General features: G+C 43.6%; 1 protein-coding gene and 1 long non-coding RNA gene across 3 annotated transcripts in view; one reads left to right on the plus strand and one right to left on the minus strand.

Annotated features, from left to right (window-relative positions):
• On the minus strand, positions 1–26,857 carry LOC115895564. Its single transcript, XR_004055796.1, has 7 exons — positions 26,761–26,857; positions 22,301–22,593; positions 20,045–20,181; positions 4,078–4,318; positions 2,410–2,548; positions 1,666–1,708; positions 1–1,112 (listed from the first exon to the last, which is right to left on the minus strand). It is a non-coding gene; the product is annotated as an uncharacterized LOC115895564 (long non-coding RNA).
• Positions 1–26,953, plus strand: part of CACNA2D3 (calcium voltage-gated channel auxiliary subunit alpha2delta 3) — a 958,335-nt gene that overhangs the window by 755,964 nt on the left and 175,418 nt on the right. For both annotated transcript variants that reach the window (XM_030926087.1, XM_030926131.1), the window contains 9 exons: positions 4,392–4,463; positions 4,725–4,786; positions 6,170–6,237; positions 10,734–10,779; positions 10,942–11,039; positions 13,435–13,528; positions 16,772–16,867; positions 22,384–22,505; positions 25,389–25,469. In XM_030926087.1, the coding sequence (XP_030781947.1) occupies positions 4,392–4,463; positions 4,725–4,786; positions 6,170–6,237; positions 10,734–10,779; positions 10,942–11,039; positions 13,435–13,528; positions 16,772–16,867; positions 22,384–22,505; positions 25,389–25,469 (739 nt within the window). The remainder of the gene's footprint in view (positions 1–4,391; positions 4,464–4,724; positions 4,787–6,169; positions 6,238–10,733; positions 10,780–10,941; positions 11,040–13,434; positions 13,529–16,771; positions 16,868–22,383; positions 22,506–25,388; positions 25,470–26,953) is intronic.

Genomic DNA, 26,953 nt, shown 5'->3' on the forward strand with positions numbered 1-26,953 from the left:
CATGAGTGGACTTATTTATTTCTCACAGTAAACCTATGAAATGGGTGTTTTTGTTTTCTCCATTTTACAGGTAGAGAAACTGAGGTAGAGAATGGATGTAATGGCCTAAGGACATAGGGTGTGGATTCCAACTCAGGCAGCCTGGCCCACAGAGCCGTGCTCTTGACACTTGGATATTGCATGGAGACAGCCCTTAATTCCTTGAGTCCAGGAGTCCTTGAAGACTCTATTTCAGTGACGCATAGTATATGGGTTATCTTCCTTTCGGGGTGCATAAAAGATGGGAAGTGCCTTGCACATAGTAGCTGCTAAACAGATGTTTGTCTGCATGGTATTGTTTGAATACTGCCCCACAGATTCTACTTTGAATCTAACTACAATCCCTTCTGTTGTGGTATGAACCTTTTTTCCCCTACTACCCTCTAGGCAACTACATTGCTTCATACCCATGATGACTCTGATGGAAAATTTCTCTGGAGTCTTTTTTGCCCGAAGCCCTATAAGGCAAAAAAGCCTTTTTCCTGGGGCATATTTCTGAGACCTTAGTCCATTTATTTGATTCTTTTTTATACCCTTCCCAGAGTGTCTCTCCAGCTCATGCTTGAGCTCTGGACACCCAAACTAATCACAACACTCCCCCACCTGCTCCAAACCCACCTGCTCCAAACCCAGGGGAGGAGGGAGAGAGAGAGACTGTTGTACAGGTTCTCCATGCTCAAGTCTGTTTTCCTACGCCGGTTCAATGCTTGCTTGGGAATGACAGACCTGTTTATCCACTGTGTCTCCCTTCCTCTTTAATCCACCAGCTTGTCCGTGGTTGCACGTCATTAGGGGCTTAGAAATGCAGGCTGCCTGTGCACCAGAAAAGGTGAGGCTTATGTTCTAATGTGGACAATGAGCAACCATTAGGAGCATGAGCTATCATTCCATAATCATACACACAACTTAAGGTGGCCAGTGAATCTCTGGAGAAAGCTTCTTTAATGAGCTGTAACATGGCTGGTCAGAGTAGCAGGCTAACAATGAAACAGGAAGCATGGCTTCCAGCTGTATTGAGGTTGGCAGGAAAGTGGGTGCTTTGAGTGGTTATCCAAGCAGCTGCAGCTTCAGCACTGCAGAAGAGAGACAGATTCACCAGGGGCTCTGGAGAAGCACGTCTGAACTGGACAGTGCAGGGCCCAGGGGAAGGGGTGGTTCCCAGAGAGCAGAGAGGCTATCACTGTCGCCAGATGAGTATTTTCAGCCTGAGGAGATTTTACCTCTTATTTTATTGAGTACACTGTGGTACAAGCTGCTTTAATGTCCACTGCATTATCACACTTGCAGATGCTTGATATCTGATATGGAAAAATCAAGGTATGCCACTGATGTTTTAATTTGCCTTTCTCTATGTGTTAAGTTGAACAGCTGCACATGGGGTTTTTAATGACTACATAATATGCTAACATATGGGCACATCAAAACTTGTTTGGAAATTTTCCTCTGCCAGGCCGTTTGCATTTTTCCAGTTGTTCACTGTCGTAAATCCAGGCAGTGGCAAGTTCAAAGCAGTGAACATCACACCTTCCCTGCCCTAGGTGGGGACAGATTGCATTGCTCTTCCCCATCACTTTGGCCTGTGTTTAGGACTCCTCTGCCGTCTTACAACCTGGGGGTGCCACTGACTGTAATTCTGGGCAAGTTGCTCCTTTTCTCAAGCCACAGCCTCCTAAGATAAAAAAGTGACATTTCTAGAATGATCCAGCCTCACAATGCTGTATTCTCACAGGACAGTCTATTAAATCATCAAACTCCCTTTCCTCCTCTGGCAAGGAGGAAAAAACCACCTTCCCATCAACCCTAGATCATAGTACTTAGAGCTTGTAGAAGAGTCTGCCAGGAAGTTAGGACCTCAGACTATGACATGGTCAATTTTTAAAACATTTTATTTGATTTTTTAAAAGCTCAGAAATAATATATGATTTTTATATTAATGCTATAAAATATTTAATTTTGTCCAAGTGCTTTCTCTTCTGATTTGGGAAGCAGAGGTTAAGAGCATGGGCTCAAGAGGCAGAGGCCTCATTACCCTGGGCAAACTTCTTATCTGTGTCTTTCTCCACCTGTAAAATGGGGATAATAACAGCACCTCAGCAGATAAGTTTGAGGGTTTTAAAATCTGTGCCTGACACACAGTAAGAGCTCAGTAAGAGCTCAGTAAGTAGTATCTCTCAGTAGTATCTGAATTTCATAGGAATCTGATGACCTCCGTTTTTATAGCACCTGACAGGATCCCTCGGGTCTGGGAGTCCTCACTCATGAACACTTTAGACAGAATGAATGAAACAGGAAGAAAGTGAGCCACAGAGAGGTCACGGGACAGCTGGCTTGTGTCAGTGGCAAAACTTGAACATTGATACCGTGATTTACCTGTTTACCTGGGGCTGTCTCCGTTTTGGTCTATGCAAACCTACAGGCAGTTAAGAGCAGCAATTTTCAACGTGGGGAGTTGGAAGAGAGGTCACAAAATCGATTTAGTGGTTCATAAGCAACATAGCAACGAAGTCTACTAAAATAGGAGATGGGGCATCATCAGAGTAAGAGGTATTTCTTACATGGTTCAAAGTCAAAAAGTTTACCTTGGAAAGGTAAACATTGAGCTTGGGCATCTGTGTCAAGCAAACTCAAGTCCGAATCCTGATGCCTTAAGCTACTGAAAGGTGCCTGACACTAAGTGAAAATGAGGAAGAGGGTAATGAGGATAACGATGATAAAGATGCTGTTGACTATGGTGTTGATGATGATGGAGGATAGCTAACATGTATTGAGTGCTTAGGAGGCACCAGGCACTCTTCTAAATATTGACTCATCAGTCTTCACTACAACTTAATGAGATGAGTGCTGGCATTAGTTCCATTTTTCAGAAGAGAAAACAGAGTCACAGAGATGGTAAGTGATCCAGATAGCAAAGATCGTAAAGCTTTGGCTCCAGAGTCCATTCCTTAACTACAGTGCCATCCTGCCTCACAAGTAGGTTCAATAAGTATAACCTGTTTTCGTTATGATTTCAGAAAAGAGCAAGACTAAAGGAGGCACCAGTGACCCTGGCCTTGGACACTCCCAGACCCCCATGCTGATTGTTCTGTGCTACTGGGAGTTGGGGGCGGGGTGGCATGGAGACACAGAGAGGCTTACCTCATCTCTAGTTTGCCTGGAGAATGTGAGAGGAGAAGGTCCCAAATGGCTTTAGGCAGGCACCAGAAAGAGGAAAAATGAAAACCATGTTAAAGATAAATCGAGCCGTTCTTAAAAGTTAGAAAGTAGACTTAATTAGGACCAGCTCTCCATGTCCAAAACCACAAAAGTTAAAATGGGAAAATATTTCCAGAAATGCCCATTATGTGTTGTTAAAAAAAATCTAGAGTAAAATATATGTTTTATTTTATACATGCCTCCAGCTAAAAATTATGCCTTTACTCACTCACACTGAAGATGAGATTGCAAACCCAAATCTACACAGCCTCGAATCAAATTTAGGTTGCTTGCTAGTGTTGCAGTTTTCTATCGGCCAGATCTTACTCAAGCTCCTCAAAGGAGAAAAGGGGAAAAGATGAAAAAGACAAGAGAGGGGTGGGGAGAGAACCTTTCCTGACAGGCTGTGGCATGTCAGCGTTTGCTCCTATTCCATTAACTGGCCTTCTCTGTCGTCTTGCCTTGGTGCCCATGATGGCACATCTTTCATCACCGTGTCTGCTGTCCTCCTCTGAACTCATGGAAGGGCCACATGTAATTAGATGAGGTCAGCCGGGGGTGGGAGAGGAGAGCCAGGCTCACTGCTCCTAAACAGGACCTCCAAAAAATCAGATACAGGGTCGCTCCTGTTCACTGCCTCATCAGCAAGGTCATTAATTGACCCAGATTTCTCAGAGGGCATTTAAAGATGATTCATCTTAGGAAAGGCTAACCCCTGTCTTCCAAACGCTTGGCCTTTTTTTTTTTTTTTTTTTTTAACTACTGTGTAGGAAAACGTCTTTAACTCGATTATGTTTCGAAAAGTGATTTCTCCATGACAAATCAGTACCCTTTTTGAAAATGTACCTTGTCCCCAGAGACATTCTTGCTCTGCATTTTAGCAGGTCTCCAGGAGTTCACTCTCTGACTCCCGGGATTCATCAGTATTGTCGAGGCTCTTTTGTTATTGTCCTGAAGTTTACACGAGCTCCCCAAATTGAAGATGAAGGTCCCTTATTTATTGTTGTTAGCCTGTCTCCCATTGTACACGAGCAGTTGGGTGTTTTTTCTTCAGCTCTGTTTTCGAGGTATAAGGCTCCACTGCACGCTGAGGATGCAAGGTGTCCAGATTACATGATAAACCAGGGAAGAACTAACACACTTTTCTTTTATCATTTTAGTTGAGAAATGCTATGGTGAATCGAAAGACGGGGAAGTTTTCCATGGAGGTGAAGAAGACAGTGGACAAAGGGGTACATTTTTCTCAAACATTTTTGCCGCTTAATTTAAAACAAACCACTGTGAAAAATTAGCTTTGAAAGCTATATCTGGAATAAATATCTTTCGCTGAGATCATTTTTCTCTTGTCTTTACTTATCTCAAACAAGATTCATGTAGTACTGTTAACCTGATCATAGTGTGTCCATTTATTTTTATTTATTTCTGAAGACTTCACTTAGCAGACTAACCATGTTTTCTTTTCTCTACGACTTTTTTTTTTTTTTTCAATCTAGAAACGGGTTTTGGTGATGACAAATGACTACTATTATACAGACATCAAGGGTACTCCTTTCAGGTAGAGCTGACCATAATACATGGACATTCCATCAGACCCATCAGTTGTGTTTGTACAAAACCTGCTGACACTCTCAGAACTCATCATCTGAAGATAACCAAACACCCTGCCAAAAGGCTGGAAAGAGTGAGGAAGGGGCTTTTCCCAGGCTGCTTTTGTTTTCCAGAAGGGGGGGAGATGGTTCAGGCTCACCTAGGAGAACTCACTCAATCTGCCATGGCTTTGCATCTCATTGTCAAGCAAATATGCTTTGGGGGTTCCCACTAAGGGTGAAGACAAGTGCAGAGGGTTACCAGGGTCCTTAAGCATTGAACTTGCTGCTTTGTGAGTTCCATTTCACCTTTTATTTCCATGACCAAAAAAAAACAATCCTTCAAACCTGGAGTTGGCATATCCATCCCTACATGTTGTGCCTCTGTTTCCATTTCTCTGAACTGTCCTTGTGTGCTTGTCTACTTTTGAATCTGTTGTTTCTCTTTGTAACAGTCCTGAAAAATGGCTTTGCCTCATTGCCTGCTTTCAGATGTGTATGTAGCATTCTGAAGTTTCCCACTACTATTAACTTAGTGTTGTAATTCATTTTGTAAAAATTTATTTCAGTAGGCCTGCTTCATGTTCCTGAACTGGTGTCTCAGAGCTAAGGAGAGAAGGAGTTTACTGACTATAAAATAATCTGAAAAATAAATTCTAGCATTATTGTCCTAAACTGCCAAGGATCATGGGTGGATTCCATGTGGAACCAGGAGCAAACAAGGAACACATGAGCTGCTAAGTGGGTTTGCCAAGTAGTCTTTCTAAAGTAAGAGACTATGTTTTTAAAACATAGTCTCTTGCTTTAGACAAAAACAGAATGGATCTTAAATCAAACCAGTGAGTGTGAAAAACCTATTAGACTAGGGAGAGGATTGGGCAAAGAAGCCTGCAACACCAATGCAGTTACACTCATGTGGTAGAGGAAGTTTTTGTTTTTACCCTTGAGAAGGGGTCAATTTCCTGAGTCCCAAACTCTAGGGGATGGAGAGACCCATCTCTGGCTGAATGCAGGGCAAGGGTGTATAAAGAGCAGGGCGCATAGTCCTTGGGAGGGCATCTGAGAGAAGGGCTTGCTGGAAGGGCGAGCAGTTTGCCACAACTCTGAAAACACAAAGAGTAGCCAATTGCTGCTGGCATTTCCAATCAGAAATTACTTTGAAGCAGCTGATTGAACCTAAGAAAAACCAACACCAGTGATAATCAGTGGGGTTTTGAAAGTAAACGGTTGGAAAAATTGTTTACATATTATAAAATGGAAATGTGAAAAATGAAAAATTAAAAAATGTTAGCCCACAAGTCTGTTCGAGTTGATGCCAGGGATTTCAAGATCTGCTTTGTCTCTCTGCACAGTTTAGGTGTGGCGCTCTCCAGAGGTCATGGGAAATATTTCTTCCGAGGGAATGTAACCATTGAAGAAGGTAAGATGCTGCCTGGCTCGTCTTATCCTTTGGTGTGGGAAGAAAGCTCGGGAGCCAGCTATTGAGTTAGCTGAAGAACTTGTTCATCTGTCCACACCTCTGACCAGTCCCTTGGACATTCCACTCAAACAAATGCCTACTTGGTATTCTTAATACCTTTCTTCTTCCCTGTTGTGCCTAGAATTCAGAATGGCAGGAATTCTAATTCAGGGTTGTGATTTAATTTACTTCTATTCTGCTTTCATCCACAATGCTATTGACTGTGAGTTACTCATAGTTAACAGCTTTGTGGATGAAAGCAGAATATAAGTAAATAGGAATCATCCCTCAACTATATTCTTCTCATACATAAAAATCGGTACTTGGGAGAAATACAAATTTATGAAATAACTCATGCCCAGGGGAAACCATGAAAACAGAGACATGAGAGCCTTAGTCTCTCCTACACAGTTGAGCCACATATTTCACTTGTGTTTCACGGCAGCCCTGACTGCTGTGAGAAATGTGATCATTTAAATGATTTACATAGGTCAGAGGGAGTAAGTAGCACCTTGAAGTTCCCAGACTGTCTTGTCTTCATAAAGCACAGAGGCACAGTAAACTCTCAGCAAACAGGAGCAGTTGTGATAGCTCTTTAAATTTTAAAATTGCTGTCACACGTGCTATCCTTTTCTTCTCCCAACTACCCAGTAGTTCAGAGAGGTTACCTGTCCCAGTATTAGGAGCTCACAGGATGGTAGACATCGTTTCTGAAGGGCCCCACTCCCTGAGTTGCCTTGAGTGACTCACTTACAGGTCATTAGGTTTTGCATGTCCGCAGAGAAGGAGTTGGCCCAGAACAGTAGTCTTTCTGGATATCCATAGGGAGGACAGTCAGGAATAGGAAGGTCAATTATAAACCAAGTTTTAATTGGTCAGAACTGATTACACATGCGTGTGGTGAGCTTCCAGAAGCTGGGCCATCCACAGCGCTCTCAGGTGATGCCACACGGCATGAAGAAGGAGGTGAATGTTCCCTGAGACACCAAACTCCTAGATAGCCTCTGGTTTACTGCCGATGGTCCCTGCCCGTGTTGTTTCAGGGATGTTCGTTTGTGCTTCCCAAGTGATTGTGAGATTGTTTGGGGGCAGAAAGGAAATTAGAGGGGCTCACTGTGAGCTGGGCAGGACCCAGAGTGTGCCCACCAAAGAGCTAACCGTGTGGTCTCTCTTCTCAGAGACACACCAGAGAACACAGGCAACTCTGACTTGGGCAAGACGCTCTCCAGGATGTGTTCTCAGGACCATGTTTTCACTTCTAGAATTTTCTGGCTCTATGGGCCATGTTGGCTCTGTGGACATCACTGCCCATTAAGCCAGAAAATTCATGTCTAAGTCATGTGAGGTCAAACTGAAGAAACAACTTATGATCAGAACAATAGAAGGAGAGGTTATTAAGGGATTAATTGCCTCTCATGGGTCTGTTCCCTTGGTCAGTCTTCAATACGTGGGCCTGTCCCTCCCTTCCTCTCTCTCTGTCTCTCTCTTTCTCTCTCACACATACACACACACACACATGCATGGAGACACAGATACACACAGTTGTTTTGCATTGTCTTTTGCATTCTTTTTCAGTCACTGTCTTCTTCCTGTATGTTCCACAGCTGTGAGGCTAAGCGGTCACATACTATTTCAGAGCTAACTGTAACCACTATGCAAGAAATTAGCTCAAATCCTCAGCAAGGGGGAGAGTAGCTGCTTATCCACACAAATGAGGTCATATCTTCCTCTCTCTGTTGGTCCTCTGTAAATAAAAAGCCTGACAATCCTGCCAGCTTTGCTGAGTAATAGAACTTAAGAAAGCTGCTTCCCCTTGGGCCAACTAGTAGAGGGTCTTATCATCTCCAGGAGCCATAGTGTGATTATTGTTCTGTTCTTGGAGAGGGAAGGAGTTCCTTGGGGTTGGCAACCACACTTCTATAGGATCTTCAATAAGGAGTAACTCCCTACAGAATGTAGGAATTTTCCACATGCTTTGCCAATGCCAGAGATTACAAAGATGGCAAATAGGTAGATTTTGGTCAAAAATATAAAAAGTCATTACCGAGATTGAAGGTATGGGCTATAGTTCTACCTGCTGAAATTGTTTCTTTTATGAATCTTTTAATCTTTTTCAACACTTCATATCTTTTGTTGTTGTTGTTGTTGTTGTTGTTGAGATGGAGTCTTGCTCTGTCGCTCAGACTCGAGTGCAATGGTGTGATCTCAGCTCACTGCAACCTCCACCACCTCCTGGGTTCAAGTGATTCTCCTGCCTCAGCCACCTGAGTAGCTGGGATTATAGGTGCATGCCACCACTCCTGGCTAATTTTTGTATTTTTAGTAGAGACAGGGTTTCACCATGTTGGTTAGGCTGGTCTCGAACTCCTGACCTTGTGATCCGCCCTCCTCGGCCTCCCAAAGTGCTGGGGTTACAGACGTAAGCCACTGCGCCTGGCCACTTTGTATCTTTTATATGTATTGCACATGATAATTGTTCAACAAATTAGAGCTTATGTCATTATTGTCAGCAGTTCAAATCATCAGTAGATGTGATTTTTATCAGAAGGACCAACTTCAGAGGTGAAAGAATAAGAGAACAATTAAATTTCCTTGGTGCCCTAGGAACCCAGAGAAGAAGCAGTCAAAAAGATCTTCCTGATAGATCTCATCTTTTCTGAGTTTCATTTATAGGTCCTATGAAATATAGCCAGAGAGGATTTTGTGAATGAGGTTGGGAGGATGGGAACTGCAGCTAGAAAAACAGACTTGACACCCTTAACCCAGTTTTCTGGGAAGGTACAGTCCCTCCTCAGGGACTTTGCACTTGTTATTCCTTCTGCTGTGAGCACCCTCCCTGTCACCTATATGACTCTTCCTTGCCTCATTCAGGTCACTTTCTCAGTGAAGCCTTTCCTGACCTCCATATAGTTACATATCTCTCTCTCTCTCTCTCTCTCTCTCTCTCTCTCTCTCTCTCTCTCTCTCTCTCTCCCCCCTCCCCCCTCCCCCTCCCTCTCCCTCTCCCTCTCTCCCTCTCTCTCTCTCTCTCCTTCCTTATCTCTTGGTCCTCCCTGTTCTTGTTGCATGTTCCTTTTTCCTTTTTAGCCCTCACCACCATCTAATATGCTCTCAAGTTAAATTTTAATATAATTTACTATCTCTTTTCTGCCACTAGAAATTAAATACAATGAAGGCAGTGATTTTTGTCTTGTTTTATTCACTGCTATATTCTCAGAGCCTAGAATCATACCTGGCGTATAACAGATGCTCAGTAAAATTATAGAAGAAAGGAAGGAATGGGAGGAGGGCAAAAGGAAGGAAGGAAAGTTGTTTGGTTGGGAAAGGAAAAAAAGAAGAAAGGCTGCACAGATGGATGGATTGCACTAGGGACTAATCCCTATCCCATTTAACTGTTTTCTGGCACTTGTGAGTGATGCAGTATTACTTGTATCTCATGGTAGATACAACTCAAAGAGCTGACATGGCATCCCCAAGGTCATTCAGCCTATACGTGTTGGAGCCTGGATATGCCCACTTGGATTATATGCAATGGTGTTCATTCTAATGTATTCTCTGTTTTCTGTAAAATCAAGCAGAATTGTGTGATAGGTCTAGTGTTTTGCTACTTCTTTTATAGATTTGTATTTGAGAAGGAAACTGGAGTCCTGAGTGTAGTAAGATGCTATCTGTCATTTAAGAAACTAACTTCCCAAAACAGGCTATAAGCATCATGGGAGTTCCTGAGGTCATCATTCAGAAGTGTATGTCTGCTGATAACCCATTAAGATCAAGCCACTTAAAAGTGCAAAGAAACAGTTATCCTTGCAGAGACAGGATGGTCTGGAACCTTCTCTAAAAACTCCCAGATTCCCTGCAAGCACCAGCTCCCCTAGTTTCCTTCCCAAAGGATGACCATTTTCACTTAGGATCGTGTAACAACTAGCAATCTTTGCCGCTCAAAAACAGTTGAGTATTGACGACTTCATATTGTTCAACCTATAGTTTCACCCTCACAACCACACATCAATTAGGGACTATTATTCCTGCTTTTCGCATGAAGAAACTGACATTCAGAGAAGTAAAGTAACCTGATGACATCACACAGGAGGTCAGTGGCCTAGCCCGGTTCCCAACTCAGACTAAATGGAGCACCAGAGTGAGTGTTTCTAACAGTCCTGTTAAGCTTCTCCCTCCAGACTCATTTGTGTATCCTCTGTCTTCAAGGGGTTAAGGTTTTCCTGGGATGAACAGCCAGGGAAGGTGGCAGTGCTGGCTGAGTGAGGTGGAGATGGGGAGAGAGTCCTGCCTGGAAGGGAACTTGTTTATTTTGCTCAGAGTCCCTGCTCCAAGGCAGGTCCCTTAGGGTTGATGTCTACCCTTAACCCACCCCACAGCCCAACCCTAGAATATCTGAAGCGCACAGGAGGATCAGGGGAGTGGTGCTTACTCATGAACCCCTTTTCCTTGACCCCTAGGCCTGCATGACTTAGAACATCCCGATGTGTCCTTGGCAGATGAATGGTAAGAATTAAACCATCCCTCCTTGACTATGGCATCCTTCATTGCCCTCTTTGATTCTGCATGGTTTGTGCTCCCTTGCCCAGTTTTCCTGGTTCCAAGGCAAAGGAAGCAGATGCTGTAAATATTGACATGCTCTTCTTTTGGGCCATGTCATGTTCTTAGGTCCTACTGCAACACTGACCTACACCCTGAGCACCGCCATCTGTCTCAGTTGGAAGCGATTAAGCTCTACCTCAAAGGCAAAGAACCTCTGCTCCAGTGTGAGTATGCCTTCAAAAGTGTGTTGTGTTTTCAGGGGTAATGGTGGATAATGAACTCAAAACTATTTTTTGGCCTCAGTTTTTAAGGGAAGCTTTGCTTTGGCAGAGATTATTAGTCACATGAAATCCAATCAAACATCTGCTTCCTGTAGGAACAGGAGAAAGAATGTGGATTATGAAAAATTGCACAGAATCCCCAATCCTGGTTTAATTGTTTGCACTGGGCTTTGAACCCTTCTGAACCATTTAGTCAAGCAACTGAATAGGATGGAAATGTTAGAACTGGAAGGGACTGTAAATATTTGCTCATCTCCCTTATTTTGCAAATGAGAAACCAAGGCTGGAAGTAGGATGTGTCTCATTCAAGGCTGTATCTAGGTCTCCTGGTTCTCCCAAGAATAGGGTCACGACAGGGTCACATAGCCTCTCAGTGTGGTACATGCTGAGTGTCCTACCTACCAAGCATCCCCTTCTAGGGGAGCTCAGTGAGTAAGAAATCTCTCAGCTGGTGCAAAAGAGACAGGAAGAGCAGCAGCAGCCCAGGATGCCCCTCAAAAGCAGGAGCAGACCCTATACTCTCACAGGATAACTCCAGTAGCTACAGTTTGGGCAGGGGGAGAGCCACCAAAACTGATCATGATATCTGCCCCCACATCTAACAAGCATTATGTATTCAGTGACATGAAAAGTGCTTTACATATGTAATCCTATGAGAAGTGTAAGGAGATTATCCAACTACTAAATGACATCTCCATAGAATGGATTTACTTTTCGGGATATGTGCTGGTGGAGAAAGGATCAGATGGATATCCTACGAGCCCAATATGTCATTGTCTTTGACTTTTTAAGGACATATTTAAAAAACAAAAGTACAGAGACAATATAAATAATACATTTGTAGTCACCATCCAGCTTTACGCAGTCTTAATATTTTGCCATACTTACTCCAGGTGCTTTTTAAGGAATGAGACATTACAGATAAGGTTGAAGTCCCTGGGACCTTGCTCAGCCTCATTTCCCTCCCAAAGAGAATGACCTTCTGTATTTGTTCATTAGTCTCAATAATTTAATGCTATTCCTACAAATGTAGGTATCTATAAACAATATGTAGCATCAATTTTATTATTTTAAAATATATATTAAACTGTATATGTATGGGTATATTATATGAATTACTATATATAATATGTACAATATGTGCATAAAATATGTATGTATTACAACTTACACTTTCACCCATTATATTTTTGAAATTTGTGTTGATCATTTAGCTTTAATGCATTTATTTGCATTACTATATAGAATTCCACTACATAACTTACTATATTCATTGTCTTACTGATGATAAGTTATTTCTAGCTTTTGCTTTTCCGCAAAGCTCTTTTTTTTTTGCCCCCAGTCAAGGTGAGGACTGGCCTGTCTCATGTGATAATTAGTTGTCCTCCTCTGCAGAGTGATTTGAGACTTCTAGGATGCCTCTCCTAGACTTACCATATGCTCTCATTTCTTGGCCTCTTCCACAGAGCTCTACCAAGAGTCCCTTTGGATGGGAACAGACATTCTCCTTTAAAATGAAACGATTCTTGGCCGGGCGCGTTGGCTCATGCCTATAATCCCACCACTTTGGGAGGCCGATTCAGGCAGATCATTTGAGGTCAGGAGTTTGAGACTAACCTGGCCAACATGGTAAAACCCCATCTCTACTACAAATACAAAAATTAGCCAGGTGGTAGTGGCCTGTGCCTGTAATCCCAGCTACTTGGAAGGCTGAGGTAGGAGACTGGCTTGAGCCTGGGAGGCGGAGGTTGTGGTGAGCCGAGATCATACTACTGCACTCCAGTCTGGGCGACAGAGTGAGACCCTGTCTCAAAAAAATAAGCAAATAAATAAAAATAAAATGAAACAGTTCTTAAATAGAAGGAAGCACAAAATAAGAATCCCAGTGGTTATTAAGCTATGGTATCTCTTTCCCATGTGACAACAGGCTGAGAATTTCAGGGTGCTCAATGATTTCAGTTTTAGGAGAGGACAGAGATAGGGATGATGACAGCCAAGTGTTCAAGGAGTACTGGCCTGTGGCCTCCAAATCTGGGACTCAGCCTGCTGTCCATGGCAGGAAGCACAAGATGGGGTGAGAAAGCAGGAAACAGAAGTGTGAGACACTCAAGCCTCTCAGTTGACTACTTTCTTGCCCAAATGATTTGGAGGCTCCTGTGTTGCAGGCATACCGGGTGTCAGAACTGTTTCGTATTTTCAACTGGTGGGAACTTAACTCATAAAGCAACACGCCTCATGAGAAAGTAGCCTGCAGACACTGCACAATGAGCCCATGAGTGTCTCTCATGCCCCTCTTCCAGCCCTGCTAAAGTGTCCTCTTGTCTGTCCCTCCCAACAGGTGATAAAGAATTGATCCAAGAAGTCCTTTTTGATGCCGTGGTGAGTGCCCCCATTGAAGCATATTGGACCAGCCTGGCCCTCAACAAATCTGAGTAAGTGGTTGCACGTGTCCTCCTTTCATGGCCATTTCCTCACCAACACTCCGAAATATGGTTATGGTTTAAAGAACTAAACTGTTTTAGGAGCCTGGTGTTAAAGTTCTTTAATTTTCCCCCAAGCTCCAAACCACAAGAGCTAGAGCAGATTAGCGGCTCGGGCTTGGATGGCAAGCTCCTGGCTTTGACATATAATTTGTTTGAGTTTTAACGTTACATGAAATTTGGTACGCTGAGGTAGGGTGACACTTCCGAGAGAGAGGGAGGCAGAAGGGAACTTCGTTTCCTGCCTCGCCACAGCTCTCTCTACTTTGCAGTCTTGAGGGAGCTTGGGATCTGGGCCAGGTTAGGTTGAGTGGGACGGAGAAGTGAGAGCTTGATTTCATAGGGTGTCAGATATAACCCTGTGGTTTTATTTCTAAAGTGGAGGGTGGAGGGGCTGCGGGCAAGGCCGTGGTAGTTGATATCAAAGACTAGGATGAGAACTGCTTTAGCAGCTTATTATTATTTCTTTACTATTGTTAATTTAAGTAGATTATTAAAGATTAAAAAGAAAAGGAAGAACCATTCCTTTTCTCTTATATCTTCATGTGTTACATGATTCATTTCTCTCCACTTTCCTGTTCTTCCTTAGTTCATTCCCTCATTTTATCTTCCCTTCCATCATGTTTCTCTCCATTTTCCGATTCAGTATTTCATTCCCTCATTGTATCTTCCCTTCCATCCTGACATTCATTCTGTTTTCATTTTCATTCATTCACTCATCAAGTCTTGACTGTGTGTCTGTTATGTGCCAGACTCTGAGCGAGGTGTTGGGGAAATAGAGAGAAACCACACAGATAGAGCCCTTAACATCGTGGCACCTGTGGTATATAGTGTACTGTATTATTAAGAATCATAACTGCTTTGAAGGAAAAGTAAAGACATATAAAGTGTAACAGATCTAAAGTGGAGAAGGAAGATGGGAACTAGTTCAAGGTTCAGGCAGCATTCTAGGAACAGCACATACAAAGGCCCTGAGATGAGAAAGTATTTGACACATTGGCAGAATTTAAAGAAGGTGGACACAGCTGACATATAGAGGATAGACTGAAAGATGTCAGAGGATGAGGCTGCAGAGGGGCTGCATGGCTCAGGACCTTGGGAGTCAGCTTAAGGATTTTGGATTTTATACTCAGAGCATTGGAAGATCACCGAAGGATTTTAAGAAGGGGAAGAAAATGATCGGATTTGCATTTTACAAAAAGATCTCTCTATTTATGTGTGGAGAACAGAGGGTAATGGAGTAAGAACAATAGTAAAGGTTCCTACAGTTTTCCCAGGGATTTGTGACTTGGACCAGGGCAGTGGGCACAGAGAGAAGAGGTCCACTTGTGGCTTGCTTCAGAGGCAAGGTCCCTAGGACTTGATGATGGGTTTGTCTTGTGAGGGCAGGGAGGTTGAGCCATCAAGGATCATTCCCAGGTTTATATCATGAGCTATTGGGCAGATGGTGCTATTTGCTAACCCAAGAGACACTGGGGGAGGATCAGGTTTAGGGCTGGGCATGGCCAGTCTCTCTTCTAGACATCATGAGCTTAAAATGGCTGAAAGTCTCCCAAATGGAGATGTCAGGTAGGCTGTTTAATATGCAAAACTGGAGCCCCAGAGAGACTGCCATTTTCATTATTAGGGGTGTCTTTGGACGGCTTGCCTTCATGGCATAGATCTTATTTCCCGGGAAGCTGGCAAATAATTGAGCCCATCCTGGGGTTTCTTTCTCTAGTGAACCTTGAAGTGTTTCTTTTCAGCTCTCATGAAACTCAAAATCTTGAGCAAAGGTTGCTGATTCATTCCTAACACATACTAAAGATTTCCAAAATGGTAACTTGCTTTGTAGTCCACATCTGTAACTGATTGGACAGCCTGGCTTTCCAATTTGGTGTAGGCTACAAGCAGAAATGCATAGTGTTGGTTTTTATTCAGCCCTTAAATACTTAAAGGTAGCATCCACCACTTTGACTTTCATCAAAGATCAAGTAACCAAATGACCTTACTTTGAAGATAATGTGGAGAATGCTTTGGATCAAATTGCTAGTAGCATTTAGAACAGAGAAACAAGCTCAAGAATTGGTGTTCTCTTCATACATTTATTGTAGGATAAAATTATGTGTTTGTGGGCCGGGCGCGGTGGCTCATGCCTATAATCCCAGCACTTTGGGAGGCCAAGGTGGGCAGATCATGAGCTCAGGAGATTGAAACCATCCTGGCTAACATGGTGAAACCCCATCTCTACTAAAAATACAAAAAATTAGCTGGGTGTGGTGGCGGGTCCCTGTAGTCCAAGCTACTCGGGAGGCTGAGGCAGGAGAATGGCATGAACCCAGGAGGCGGAGGTTGCAGTGAGCCGAGATCGTGCCACTGTACTCCAGCCTGGGCGACAGAGCCAGACTCTGTCTCAAGAAAAAAAAAGAAAATTATGTGTTTGTGGAGAAAGGCCATTTGCTTTTTGCACAGGAGAAATATGCCTTGCAAATCTCCTAAAGCATATAAAATTTGCCTTGGAAGTTGAAACAAAATGATATTTAGTGAATTTTTATATTAGTTTTCCTTGCCAAGGCCGTTCTTAGAGTTCCTATGTGTAGCCTCCTACAGAGCTATCGGAAGAAGCCATTTCTTTACACATCTCTTTGGGGTTGGTGGTGAGAACAAGGCCTGTGATCTGGTAGAAGTGATAGGCGGGTGCCCCCACAACTGTGTGGATGTCAAAACCAATTCCAACCACGTGGAATTCTAGGCTGTGGGATGCTGCAAACTTGGTTCCACGGCTCAGTTGCTTTAATGGCAGATTCCACAAATGATCTCAAGACCAAGAATAAACTTGGTAGCATTAATGCAAAAAGCTAGTTCTAAGCCCTAATCCTTCCCATTCTTAGCCTGATGTCTTTGAACTTGCACCCAGAACCTTGAAATAAAGATGTGTATATGGTTGGAAGTAGATTTTTTCCACATGCTGCTTTTGTTGGCAGGAAGTTCTTCATTTTTCCTGCCAGTATTACTGTGAAAACTTTTGTTAGGGATACAAGTTGGCAATCTGTGCTTGTGTGTGTGTGTGTGTGTGTGTGTGTGTTTCTATAACTTCTTTTAAAGTTCAAGTTTCAAAACTACTATTTGGTAAAACATTCTGTGAGTCTTAAAATGCAGTGCATTATCTGCTTACTGTCTAGAGGCCTTCCTCTGACGTCCGCTGTTCTGTTTCAGGAATTCTGACAAGGGCGTGGAGGTTGCCTTCCTCGGCACTCGCACGGGCCTCTCCAGAATCAACCTGTTTGTCGGGGCTGAGCAACTCACCAATCAGTAAGTAGGAGGGATCCTCTACAGGGGCCCAGGGAGCTCCTGAAATGGAACATTCAAAGGGAAGCTTATTTCATTTCTTGATTCCACTACTGGTAGAAACATAATTTAGGCCACTCCAGGCCTATTGAGATTTTTCTTCTCTGTTCTACCATGGGGGCCCCAGCATGTGCTTTCACCTGCCTGTTAGTCCTTCCACCACCCTTTGTTCCTCACGCTTGTTGGCTTCTGTCCACTGTCCTGGAGTCCTCTCCCGCCCTGATGAGTCATTTCAGAACTCTGGGAGGTGGTGTGGCTGCTAGGGGAGCCGCCAGAGGGAGGAAACACTCATCTTGTAACAAATGGCTTCAGGGTATTCAGCTGTTCTGTAGCTATGCTGAGGAATTCCTCCTGCCTGTACAAAAATCAGTGTTCCAAGTCCTGTTTGTTTGTTTATGTTTTACTAATGAACCTCTGTGCCTCTGTGCTTAGCCTGAGGGGCTGCAGAGCTCCACACCCAGGAGTGGGCCCTCTGGGGGCACTGGGGTTTGACAGTGTCTCCTTGGACTTCCAAAGAGACCTGGATGGATGGTGGGCAGAGAGTTTCCGGGTCTGGTACCCAGATGCTCAGCCCCTGTATCTTCAGAGAGCCACAGGCCTTCAACGCATCAAACTGGTGTTTCACCAGTGCTAGTAGGTAGACTGTGAAGTCTTTCCTGAGTCTGTTAATAAGTTTTTTCAATTTATTTTCTCTGAAGCAAGAGAGATTGTGAAGACATGGACAAATGGGTCCCAAGATTCAGAAAGTTTGAGAGTGGTTTGCAAGTGTGTGTGTGAGTGCAGAGGTTACCACAGCCTTCAGGGTTACCCCACAGAGGGTTAACCACAGAGGTTACCCCAACCTTCAGGGTACCTGGAGGTGAATAACCAAGCCACAGGGTAGCTGCCAGTTTGAGAGGGGTTGGCTCATCAGGGGTCCGAGGAGGCAGTGCTTCCTTGGAACTTGACAGTGCTGTTTGCATCTGCTAAATGAGGCCCTGACACCCACCATATAACCTTACAAAACCAAGTCTGGTAAATGACAGATCAGTCAATGTTTAGATATTTTAAGAGACTGGCTTTGAATTCTGTTCCAGGACTTTGACCTTCTTGATACTCACATTTATCATCTATGAAGTTTGATTATAGTTGCAACTTGATTTTTAAAGCCTTTTTAAAGCATTTTACCCCCCTCAATTGCTTTTCCAGAGAGCACGTTCCTGGGAGGTACTAGAGGTGCTGAGATACACGTTACCTTCTCCTGTTAGGATCCAGATAGGCAAGAGGAGACAAGGGAATTCTTTTTCTAATACTCAATGAGAAAGTCTGCTGCTGGTATTGAGACTGAAACAAGAAAAGCTGCAAAACAGTAACAATAAAACATGACACCTTGCTGGTCTGACAACGGTGTTATTGTGACAGATTTAAAAGACAAAGGACCACAGTAAGGATGCTGGGAGGTATACCTGGCTTATCTCACTTGGGTGTCTTCATTCTGTCCACCTGAAAAGTGAGAGCAATGATCTCTTTTGGTTACTGTGAAGATCAGAAAAAAATTATGGATGGGCTGGGCACAGTGGCTCATGCGTTTAATCCCAGAACTTTGGGAGGCCAAGGCAGGCAGATCCCTTGAGGTCAGGAGTTCAAGACCAGCCTGGCCAAGATGGTAAAACCCTGTCTTTACTAAAAATACAAAAATTAGCCAGGCGTGGTGGTGCACACCTGTAATCCCAGCTACTCAGGAGACTGAAGTAGGAGAATCACTTGAACCCAGGAGGTGGAGGTTGTAGTGAGCTGAGATTGCACCACTGCACCCTAGCCTGGGCAGCAGAGTGAGACTCTCTCTCAAAAATAATTTTTTTTTATGGATGAAAAATTTCTTTGGGAAGCTAAAAATTCCTACAACTATGTGTTCTATTCTCTGTGGCATTACGTGACCCACAGAGTGGGTACTCATTGACAGTTTGGATGGATGAAATCTTCTGTCTTCAAGAAACTCCTATCCTTGCTTCATATAGAGGCACCTTGATATCTATTGTCTTAAGATCTTATCTGCCTATCCTCTCCCGTCAAATGGTATTTGTCAAGATCCAGCTATTTGGATACACTCTCTAAGCCAGGCTGAGAAAGTTTTTAGCATTTCTGACTTTTGGTTTAGTTTTTGCTTTTGACTAGGGCGTGAAAGGCAGAGCTTAAAGTATTGGGCAGAGAACTTGATAATATAAAGTTGCTACCCTGCAATTATCTCGTACTATCATCAGTCTCCTACACTGAGATTTCATCCCATACCCCTGCCACCTGCATTTGGAAGTAGGTCAATCATACTGAAACTTGGCTGTCACCCCCAAGAGTTATAATACATTCTGTGCCTTCAGTACAACCTCTCACATCACCAGTGATGTTTGCCTTCACAGCATACAGGCCTAAGTTTACAGGGTAACCACTTTACCCCTGCCCTTTCAACCACTGAGAACAAAAGAAGCTCTGGCTTTAAGAATCCCATTTATTTGTTAGAGCCTGTTTTCAGTGTCCATAACACTCTTTCACATATGGTGTTATGTAATTCTGATAGAACCCTGGTAAAATGCAGCATTTTTATTGTTCCCATTTTGTAGATGAGTAAATGGGGGTCAGAGACTCAATTATTCACTCAAAGTCACCCAGTTCTTCCCAAAACCTAGACCAGCCTGACACACCACTGCAGTAGCTCCCAGTATCCAGGAGGAGACTTTCACCTTACCCAGAAGGATCTTTCTTCCTGAAGAACATTTTTGGGATTCTGTAAATTCAGGTCGCTCCTTCCCGTTTCCTCCAGAATCGCTGCCCAGTACTTGGCAGAGGCCTCCAGGGTTTCCTGGCAACTCAGTCCTTTCACATTGACACCAGGGCTAATGGGGATCAAGTACTGCAGGCTCCTGCTGGCTGGCCTGGGTGCCAGCACTGTCCCGGGCAGCAGGGCACTGGGCACCCAGATGTGCAGCATTCCAGATCTATTGCCAGCCACCCACAAAGCCTGAATGTCACCATCTGAGGACCACTTCACACCTTCTAACCGAGCTACCATCTCATCTACTATGACTCTTGAAAAAGGCCCCCTGTGGCACCATTAACCTGTGCTGCATAGACAGGGCACCTCTTAGCTGTAATGACCACTGAACAGACCTGCTGGGAGTGCGAACACCTTCTGATCAGCCGTGGCTGCACCTGTGTGTGGAAAGCAGCAATGTATCCTGCCATGGGCCAGGCAACAGAGGCTCTTCCTCACACCGTCCAAGTCAGGTTTATGAAGAATTTCATGTCTAGCGAAAGAAATGAAAAGGCTAAAATTTCAGTATTCCTGACGTCTGATGACTTTTAGATCAGGAAACATTATCACTGAATACAGCAGCCTAAGGAAGAGCTTGTCTACCAAGATGAGCCTGGAAGTCCTGACGTCCAGCATTCTAGATAGCACAGGGGATCTCTGCACTTTCTTAATCTTGCACATGACTCCAAAGTTGGCCTTGGCCTTCTGAATGAGAGAAGAGTGCTTTTTGAAAAATTTTCTTTTAAACATTTTTAATTTCTGGAGAGTCATTTTGTCAGTAAGAGTCAAGATCAAATGCAAGCAGCTATGCTATGTCAGACCATTTTTGACCTGCAATTACCAGTTCTAGGAGCACAAAATTTTATAGCAGTATTAACAAAGTAGAGCACTCATAAAGATGGCCATACAGACAAAGGAATTTAAAAGAATTAAGAAATTTTATTTTTGAAGATATAGGAAATTGTGTTTAATACTGGAGGAGCTCTTATCTGGAGATGAGATTAGATTTATCTTGTGATCATTAAGCATATACCAAGTGCCTGCTAAGAGCCAGGCCCTGATAATATTGGGAAAAGGAAGGTCCCAGACCTTAGAAAGGAGTAAAGACATGCTAATACAAGTTATAGGGAGGTAGATTCCAGAGCTATCTACGAACCTGGAGGGTGACCTCCAATGGCATGGGCCTCTTCTCTAAAAGTGGGCACTCTGTCTTTGGTAGAGGTGAAGGGTGAAGGGAACGCTGGTTAGACACACCCTGCAACTATAGAATGCTTTCCTGAACTGGGTGCCAAGTTCAGGAAACCAACCAGTTACAACTTAGCATGAAAATTTCCCTCCACGGTCCTTGCAATCCAAATCTATGCTGCAAACTGCTGGGTTGAAAGTGGTGCCATTTCTGCTTCAACTGATGGCCTGTTCCCTACCTAAACGTTACCCCTGATTGGTCTCCCTTCCGTAAAAATGTCTGCAGCAGACTGTGGTCTAACCAGGCGGTCGTTCCCCCACCGCCTGAGTTGCACTGTATCAGCTAAGATAAGGCACTTCAGGTCCTGGAGAGCACATGTGAATCTCTGGAAGGATGTCAGGTCAATAATCATGCCTTGGGACTTGAGTATGCCTAAGGCTCTGTGAAGAGTGCACACATGTGAACAAATCTCCTGTCCTCAGAAATCTTGGGAGGTCTGGGGAGGGGATATGATGATTGTGCAGGCCAAAAATTAAATAAAAGGCTATATGAAAGTTACCAAGAGTGTGGGGGCCCAGGGTGTGGCAACAGCTTGCATGTGTCTCTGTGGATTCATGGGGTAGATGGTAGATGAGGCGCACTTTGAAAATGAGTGTGATTTTGAGAGGAAAAGATGGAAAGAAGAATGCACCTAGCCTTTCCGATAGACAAGCTCTCTGTGCAGAAGGCAGGGAGTCAGTAGAGGGCAGGGATGCACACAGGGGGCATGAGCAGGCCTGTTTGTCCAGAGAGGAGGCAGGTGAGGGAAGAAGGGTGTAAAGATCTCAGTGTGGGCTCACATTTACTTCCTTTGCACTTTTTCTGAGAAGCATGGTTTACCTTCTTTACACTTGCTCTAAGAAGAATGAGATCTACTTAAGAAGTTGATTCTCTGCTGGGCACGGTGGCTTAAGCCTGTAATCCCAGCACTTTGGGAGACAGTGGGTGGATCACAAGGTCAGGAGATTGAGACCATCCTGGCTAACATGGTGAAACCCCGTCTCTACTAAAAATACAAAAAAATTAGCCAGGCGTGGTGGCGGCCACCTGTAGTCCCAGCTACTCGGGAGGCTGAGGCAGGAGAATGGCGGGAACCCAGGAGGTGGAGCTTGCAGTGAGCCGAGATCGTGCCACTGCACTCCAGCCTGGGCGACAGAGCGAGACTCCGTCTCAAAAAAAAAAAAAAAAAAAAAAAAAAGTTGATTCTCCCAAGGGTATCAGTATATATGTTTGGGTTTTAAAGCCAGACAAAGCTTTACCCACTCAGAGTCTGACTCCCAGAGCTCTGCAAGATATTTTTGAGTAATCTGGGTGCCCAGTGTTAAGTCAGGCCCCCTGTATACTGAGAAAGGCAAGTTGGGGTTCTAAAAGTGAACACTGGTTTTACATGATGAAGGCTGTCGGGGTGCTCCAGGCCCACCTTTACTCTGCTGAGTGATGCACGTTCTTCTGATTCTTTTCCACTTCAAGGGACTTCCTGAAAGCTGGCGACAAGGAGAACATTTTTAACGCAGACCATTTCCCTCTCTGGTACCGAAGAGCCGCTGAGCAGATTCCAGGGAGCTTCGTCTACTCGATCCCATTCAGCACTGGTGGGTGCCCTTGTTGGAGGCGGTCTCTGTCTGTCTGGTCCAGTGGGTCTGGGCATTGTGTGCAGGGTGTTGAGGAGCTGCCTGAATGCTGAAAGGAATCAAGTTCAACCCTCAGAGCCAATGCTGAATATTGGGTCAGCCTTGAACCAGTGACCTGTTCCGTAAGCATAATAGCCTCAAAGAAAAGGAAGGTTTTTCCTTTACCAAATTATGTAAATGTATTTCAGGAAGGAGGGCTGATGTTTTGCACCCTATAGGATTTTAATACAAACTTGTCAGTCAATTTTTTTAAATGTTGTCATGGCCCCACTTAGAGAAAATTCAAGCATCCCTTGCCAGAACCTTCAGTGAGTCACATCCCTGCAGAGGTCCACTGTTCCCCATTTGAACTGAATTGATTTAAATTGATATGCCGGACTAAGGACTGACTTTGTATAACCATGTGCTCCCTTGACAGGAGCCTGCAGTCACCAATGAGAGGCATGTAGCTGATTGGTTTTTCAGTCCTAAGAGTTTATGATATGATAGTATAAAAAATTAAAGTTACCTGCCTCCAAAAAGAACTGAATGCTATCTTATTTCGACTAGTTTTAGAAGCAAAGCATACTGGAAATGCTTAAGTTTTCCTTGTTTTCTTTTTCCTTGCCTCATGCATCTGGTATTTTGGGTGCTCACTCTATACTGCTTATTGCAGAAACTTGAGAGATGAATGAAACCTACTTCTGTAAACTTGGGTTGCTCTGGAAAGTTCAGTCTGTAGTTATATTTTACATATATCAGTTCCTTTCATATTAATCTTTTACAAATACTCCTAACTCAATCCTAAGGGAAGTTCTCCAGTGTTTGTGCCCAATCCTCCTCCCTAAGGCTTGGTGCTTTCTCATTTCCATGACTGAAAATGTTTTCAGAAAGGGTGCTTTTGAAATTTGTGGAAAACAAAGAGTGCTCATATAATTGGTTGAGTGGACTCATAAGGAAGACAGTCCCTCATCAATGGGCATATTTAAGGAGAGACTGAATGTTATTGATTAGATTCTTTGCTGGTTGGGATTTCAGACTAGATTTATCTCTTAGATTCTTTTCAGGTCTAAGATTCTTTGGGTCTGTGTTCCTTTGCTAATAGACCTGTATGTATGCCTGCCTATAGTTATGTGTGCTTTCTGAAATATAAACTTCCAGGTGTCTGAAGTTCTTTGTCTGTCTGTCTTTCGTTCTTTCGTTCGTTCTTTCTTTCCTTCCTTCCTTCCTTCCTTTCTTTCCTTTCTTTCTTCTTTCTTTCTTTCTCTGTCTTTCTTTCTCTCTCTCTCTCTTTCTTTCTGTCTGTCTGTCTCTCTGTCTTTCTGTCTTTTTTTGAGACAGAGTCTTGCTCTGTCACCCAGGTTGGCGTGCAGTGGCGTGATCTTGGCTCACTGCAACCTCTGCCTTCTGGGTTCAAGCAATTCTCCTGCTTCAGGCTCCTGAGTAGCTGGAATTACAGGCGCCCATTACCATACACAACTAATTTTTGTATTTTTAGTAGAGATGGTTTTTCACCATGTTGGCCACGCTGGTCTCTAACTGCTGACCTAAAGTGAGCCACCCTCCTGGGCTTCCCAAAGTGCTAGGACCATACCTGGCCTGAAGCTCTTTCTTTATGCTTGTCTGCACCATACTTTATTGCTGAAAATATCGAGAGACAGTGAACTTTTTCATTCTGCTGCAGACCTATGAATAATAACATTGTCTTCTATCAAGCAATCTCTTAAGACTTTGTTTTTACAGTCCTCTAAAGAAAAAAAGAGAACTTAGCTTGCTGTTCTTCTGATTCTGGAATCATCGAGTTAACTGAAGCTGTTGTTGGATTGGTTTTTGGTAACTGGGATTTTCACCAGACTTTCAATGTAATGGTATAATGAAGTGAGTTTTACCTTGTTCATGACAAAGTTACAGATGATGTAACATCTTAGGACATTTCGTAATCCCCTTAGAGTCAGGGAAAATCTTAAAAATCACCAACTACAAGTCTCTGTGGTTGAGCTCTCTCCAATTTTCTCTACTATGTATTGAATACCTGTGCAAACTAGAAAAGAAACTGGTTTTTATTGCTGCTTAAACTTGGGCCAGGAGAAAATTTCTCATTGCTTTGGTCATAAGTGTATTCAAATTCAGGTTTGACTTTTCCCTGCTTCTCAATTCAATTGGAGGCATTGAGCACCTTTTAGCAGGTGGGCATTGGACTAAATTATTAACTCCAGGCATTCAGAATTTGTGCTCAGTATCTTTAAATTCATGGATATTGGAACCATTGCTGGTAATTGAAAATCTCTTAATACTAATGCCGTATTGTTGCCAGAATAATAATAGTTTGGAGTGAAGATTATGCTCTAGCTCTATCGCTGTTTAGAATAATTTTGCCCAGAAAAACTGAGCTCAAAATTACAATTTTATAGATCAGTAAAGATTTCACCAATGAATCAGAGCTAAAGTCGCCAACTGGTAAAATAATTTCAAAGCCCTCATATAGCTCTTCATGGCTATGTTTAGACAGGCAGTGTAAATATGACCACTGACACAAGTAAACACTGCAATTTGAAACCACAGATTACCAAAAAATGTGGTCCCTCGATGGTTGTCAATGGTTTCGATGTGAAGAGGCTGGATGTTCCCCAGTGCACTGGTGGTCATAACTCCGCTCGCTGGTTCCTTCAGCTGGGAGGACTCGCAGCACTGCACTCATGGCCTGGCAGCGTAGGCAAGGCATCCACACCCCGGAAGACTCTGGGGTCTGGGACCGAGCCCCGGAACAATTTGCAGAGTTGGTGACTGTGGACCGACATGATCACTCTCTTAACGTGCAGACTGTAATTATCTTCATTTTTGTTGTGGTGTTTTTTCTTCTTACAGGACCAGTCAATAAAAGCAATGTGGTGACCGCGAGTACATCCATCCAGCTCTTGGATGAACGGAAGTCTCCTGTGGTGGCAGGTAAATAATGGATTCAATCCATGAAGACAAAGTAAGCATGGTGTCCATTCATCCGGCCAGTGGGCTGCTTCTGCGTAGCACGCTTATCCTCCAAAAAAGGTTTTCAAAGGAGAAAACAATTTTAAATTACTTCCTTCTCAGCTTGGTGTCATCTCCTTCAAACCAAGACTCTGACAGCTTGTGGTGGTTGATGTGAAAACAGAAAACTTTCCCAGGGTTTCTATCCTTAAACTGAGCCAGTAAGAAATTGTCAGTACGTGCCAAGGAGAATTTCTCGATGGTAGGTAGCATTTTCATTCAAAGTAAACTCCAGATCTCCAGCTTCTGTGTCATTAGGATGACAGTGGGCATACAAGGAAATTGCAGGTTTGTTTTAGGCAAACACAAACTGAAATGTGCCCTTCTCCAGAGAGACTGAGATTTTCATCCCCCTAATCCCCCTGGATAATTAGAGGTAGCTGTATCTGCAGGTGCTGGGTTTGGGACCAGGGGAAAGCCAAAATATTACATGACTGAGAGTCTCAAATTGTCAGAGAAGTCCTGTTTCTGGCTTTTTCCATTTCTCTCACTTTGAGGAGTGTCAGCAGTTGTCTGTGGATGGCCAGGGGCTTTCATTGGTGGCATTTGGCCTAAAGGGCTGACAACTACCAAAAAGCCCTCTTTGAAGACAAATGCTGATACAAAAACAAGGCCCGAGGGTGTGCCTGGCACATGGTTTATTCTGATCACTTTGGAGCCATTGGTTGATGGGTGGATGATATGCTCCAAGCACCGTCCTGGTATTGGCTGGGTTTACTAAAGAGAGCGATTTTTGTTTTCCAGCAGTCTCCCTCAATAAGTTGTACTTTAGGATGACTTTGAACATCTACTTCTGTGTCTTCACATACTGAATATTTGTGGGAAGGAGTGCAGATGGCGCAGATGGAGGAGACCCATTTGAAGTGGTTGTTCTTTGGCGAGGAAATACTACCTCCCCCTCCCCAACTTTATTTCTGACTTGGCCTATGTATAATTGTATTAGTAGGGTTGAAAGATCTGGGGATAGTTGCCCTGGTTATTCCTGAGTTACTGGGTATGACAAGGATGACAGCCTTATGTGTCTGACCTGTGGCTCGTCTTGAACTAAGCAGACCTATTCTTAATCAGCCAGGAGATACGGGCTCTGAGGATTCACAGTTGCTGTCTTCAGATTTTGTCACTTAATGTCTCATGTTCCTTGAGGAAAGTGGGAGACAGGATCATTTAACTTAACAAGATTTATTTATGCTTACAGGAGGTCAGACTTGCTTACCTCCAGGCTGGTCCAGCGAGCTAATTCTGAAGGCATGTTATCTCCCGGGAGCTGAGGCCACATGCAGCGGCTGTCAAAGACATGGTCTGGCCAGAATATCTGGTCGTCTGTTTGCAATTTCTTTTTAAAGCCCTTTCTTTGGGTTTCTAGTTCAGTCATCATGAAGGATGAGCCCTAAGGTCACTGTGCCTGT

This window comes from Rhinopithecus roxellana, chromosome 1 (genome assembly GCF_007565055.1).
Source record: "Rhinopithecus roxellana isolate Shanxi Qingling chromosome 1, ASM756505v1, whole genome shotgun sequence".
NCBI classification, from domain to species: Eukaryota; Metazoa; Chordata; class Mammalia; order Primates; family Cercopithecidae; genus Rhinopithecus; species Rhinopithecus roxellana.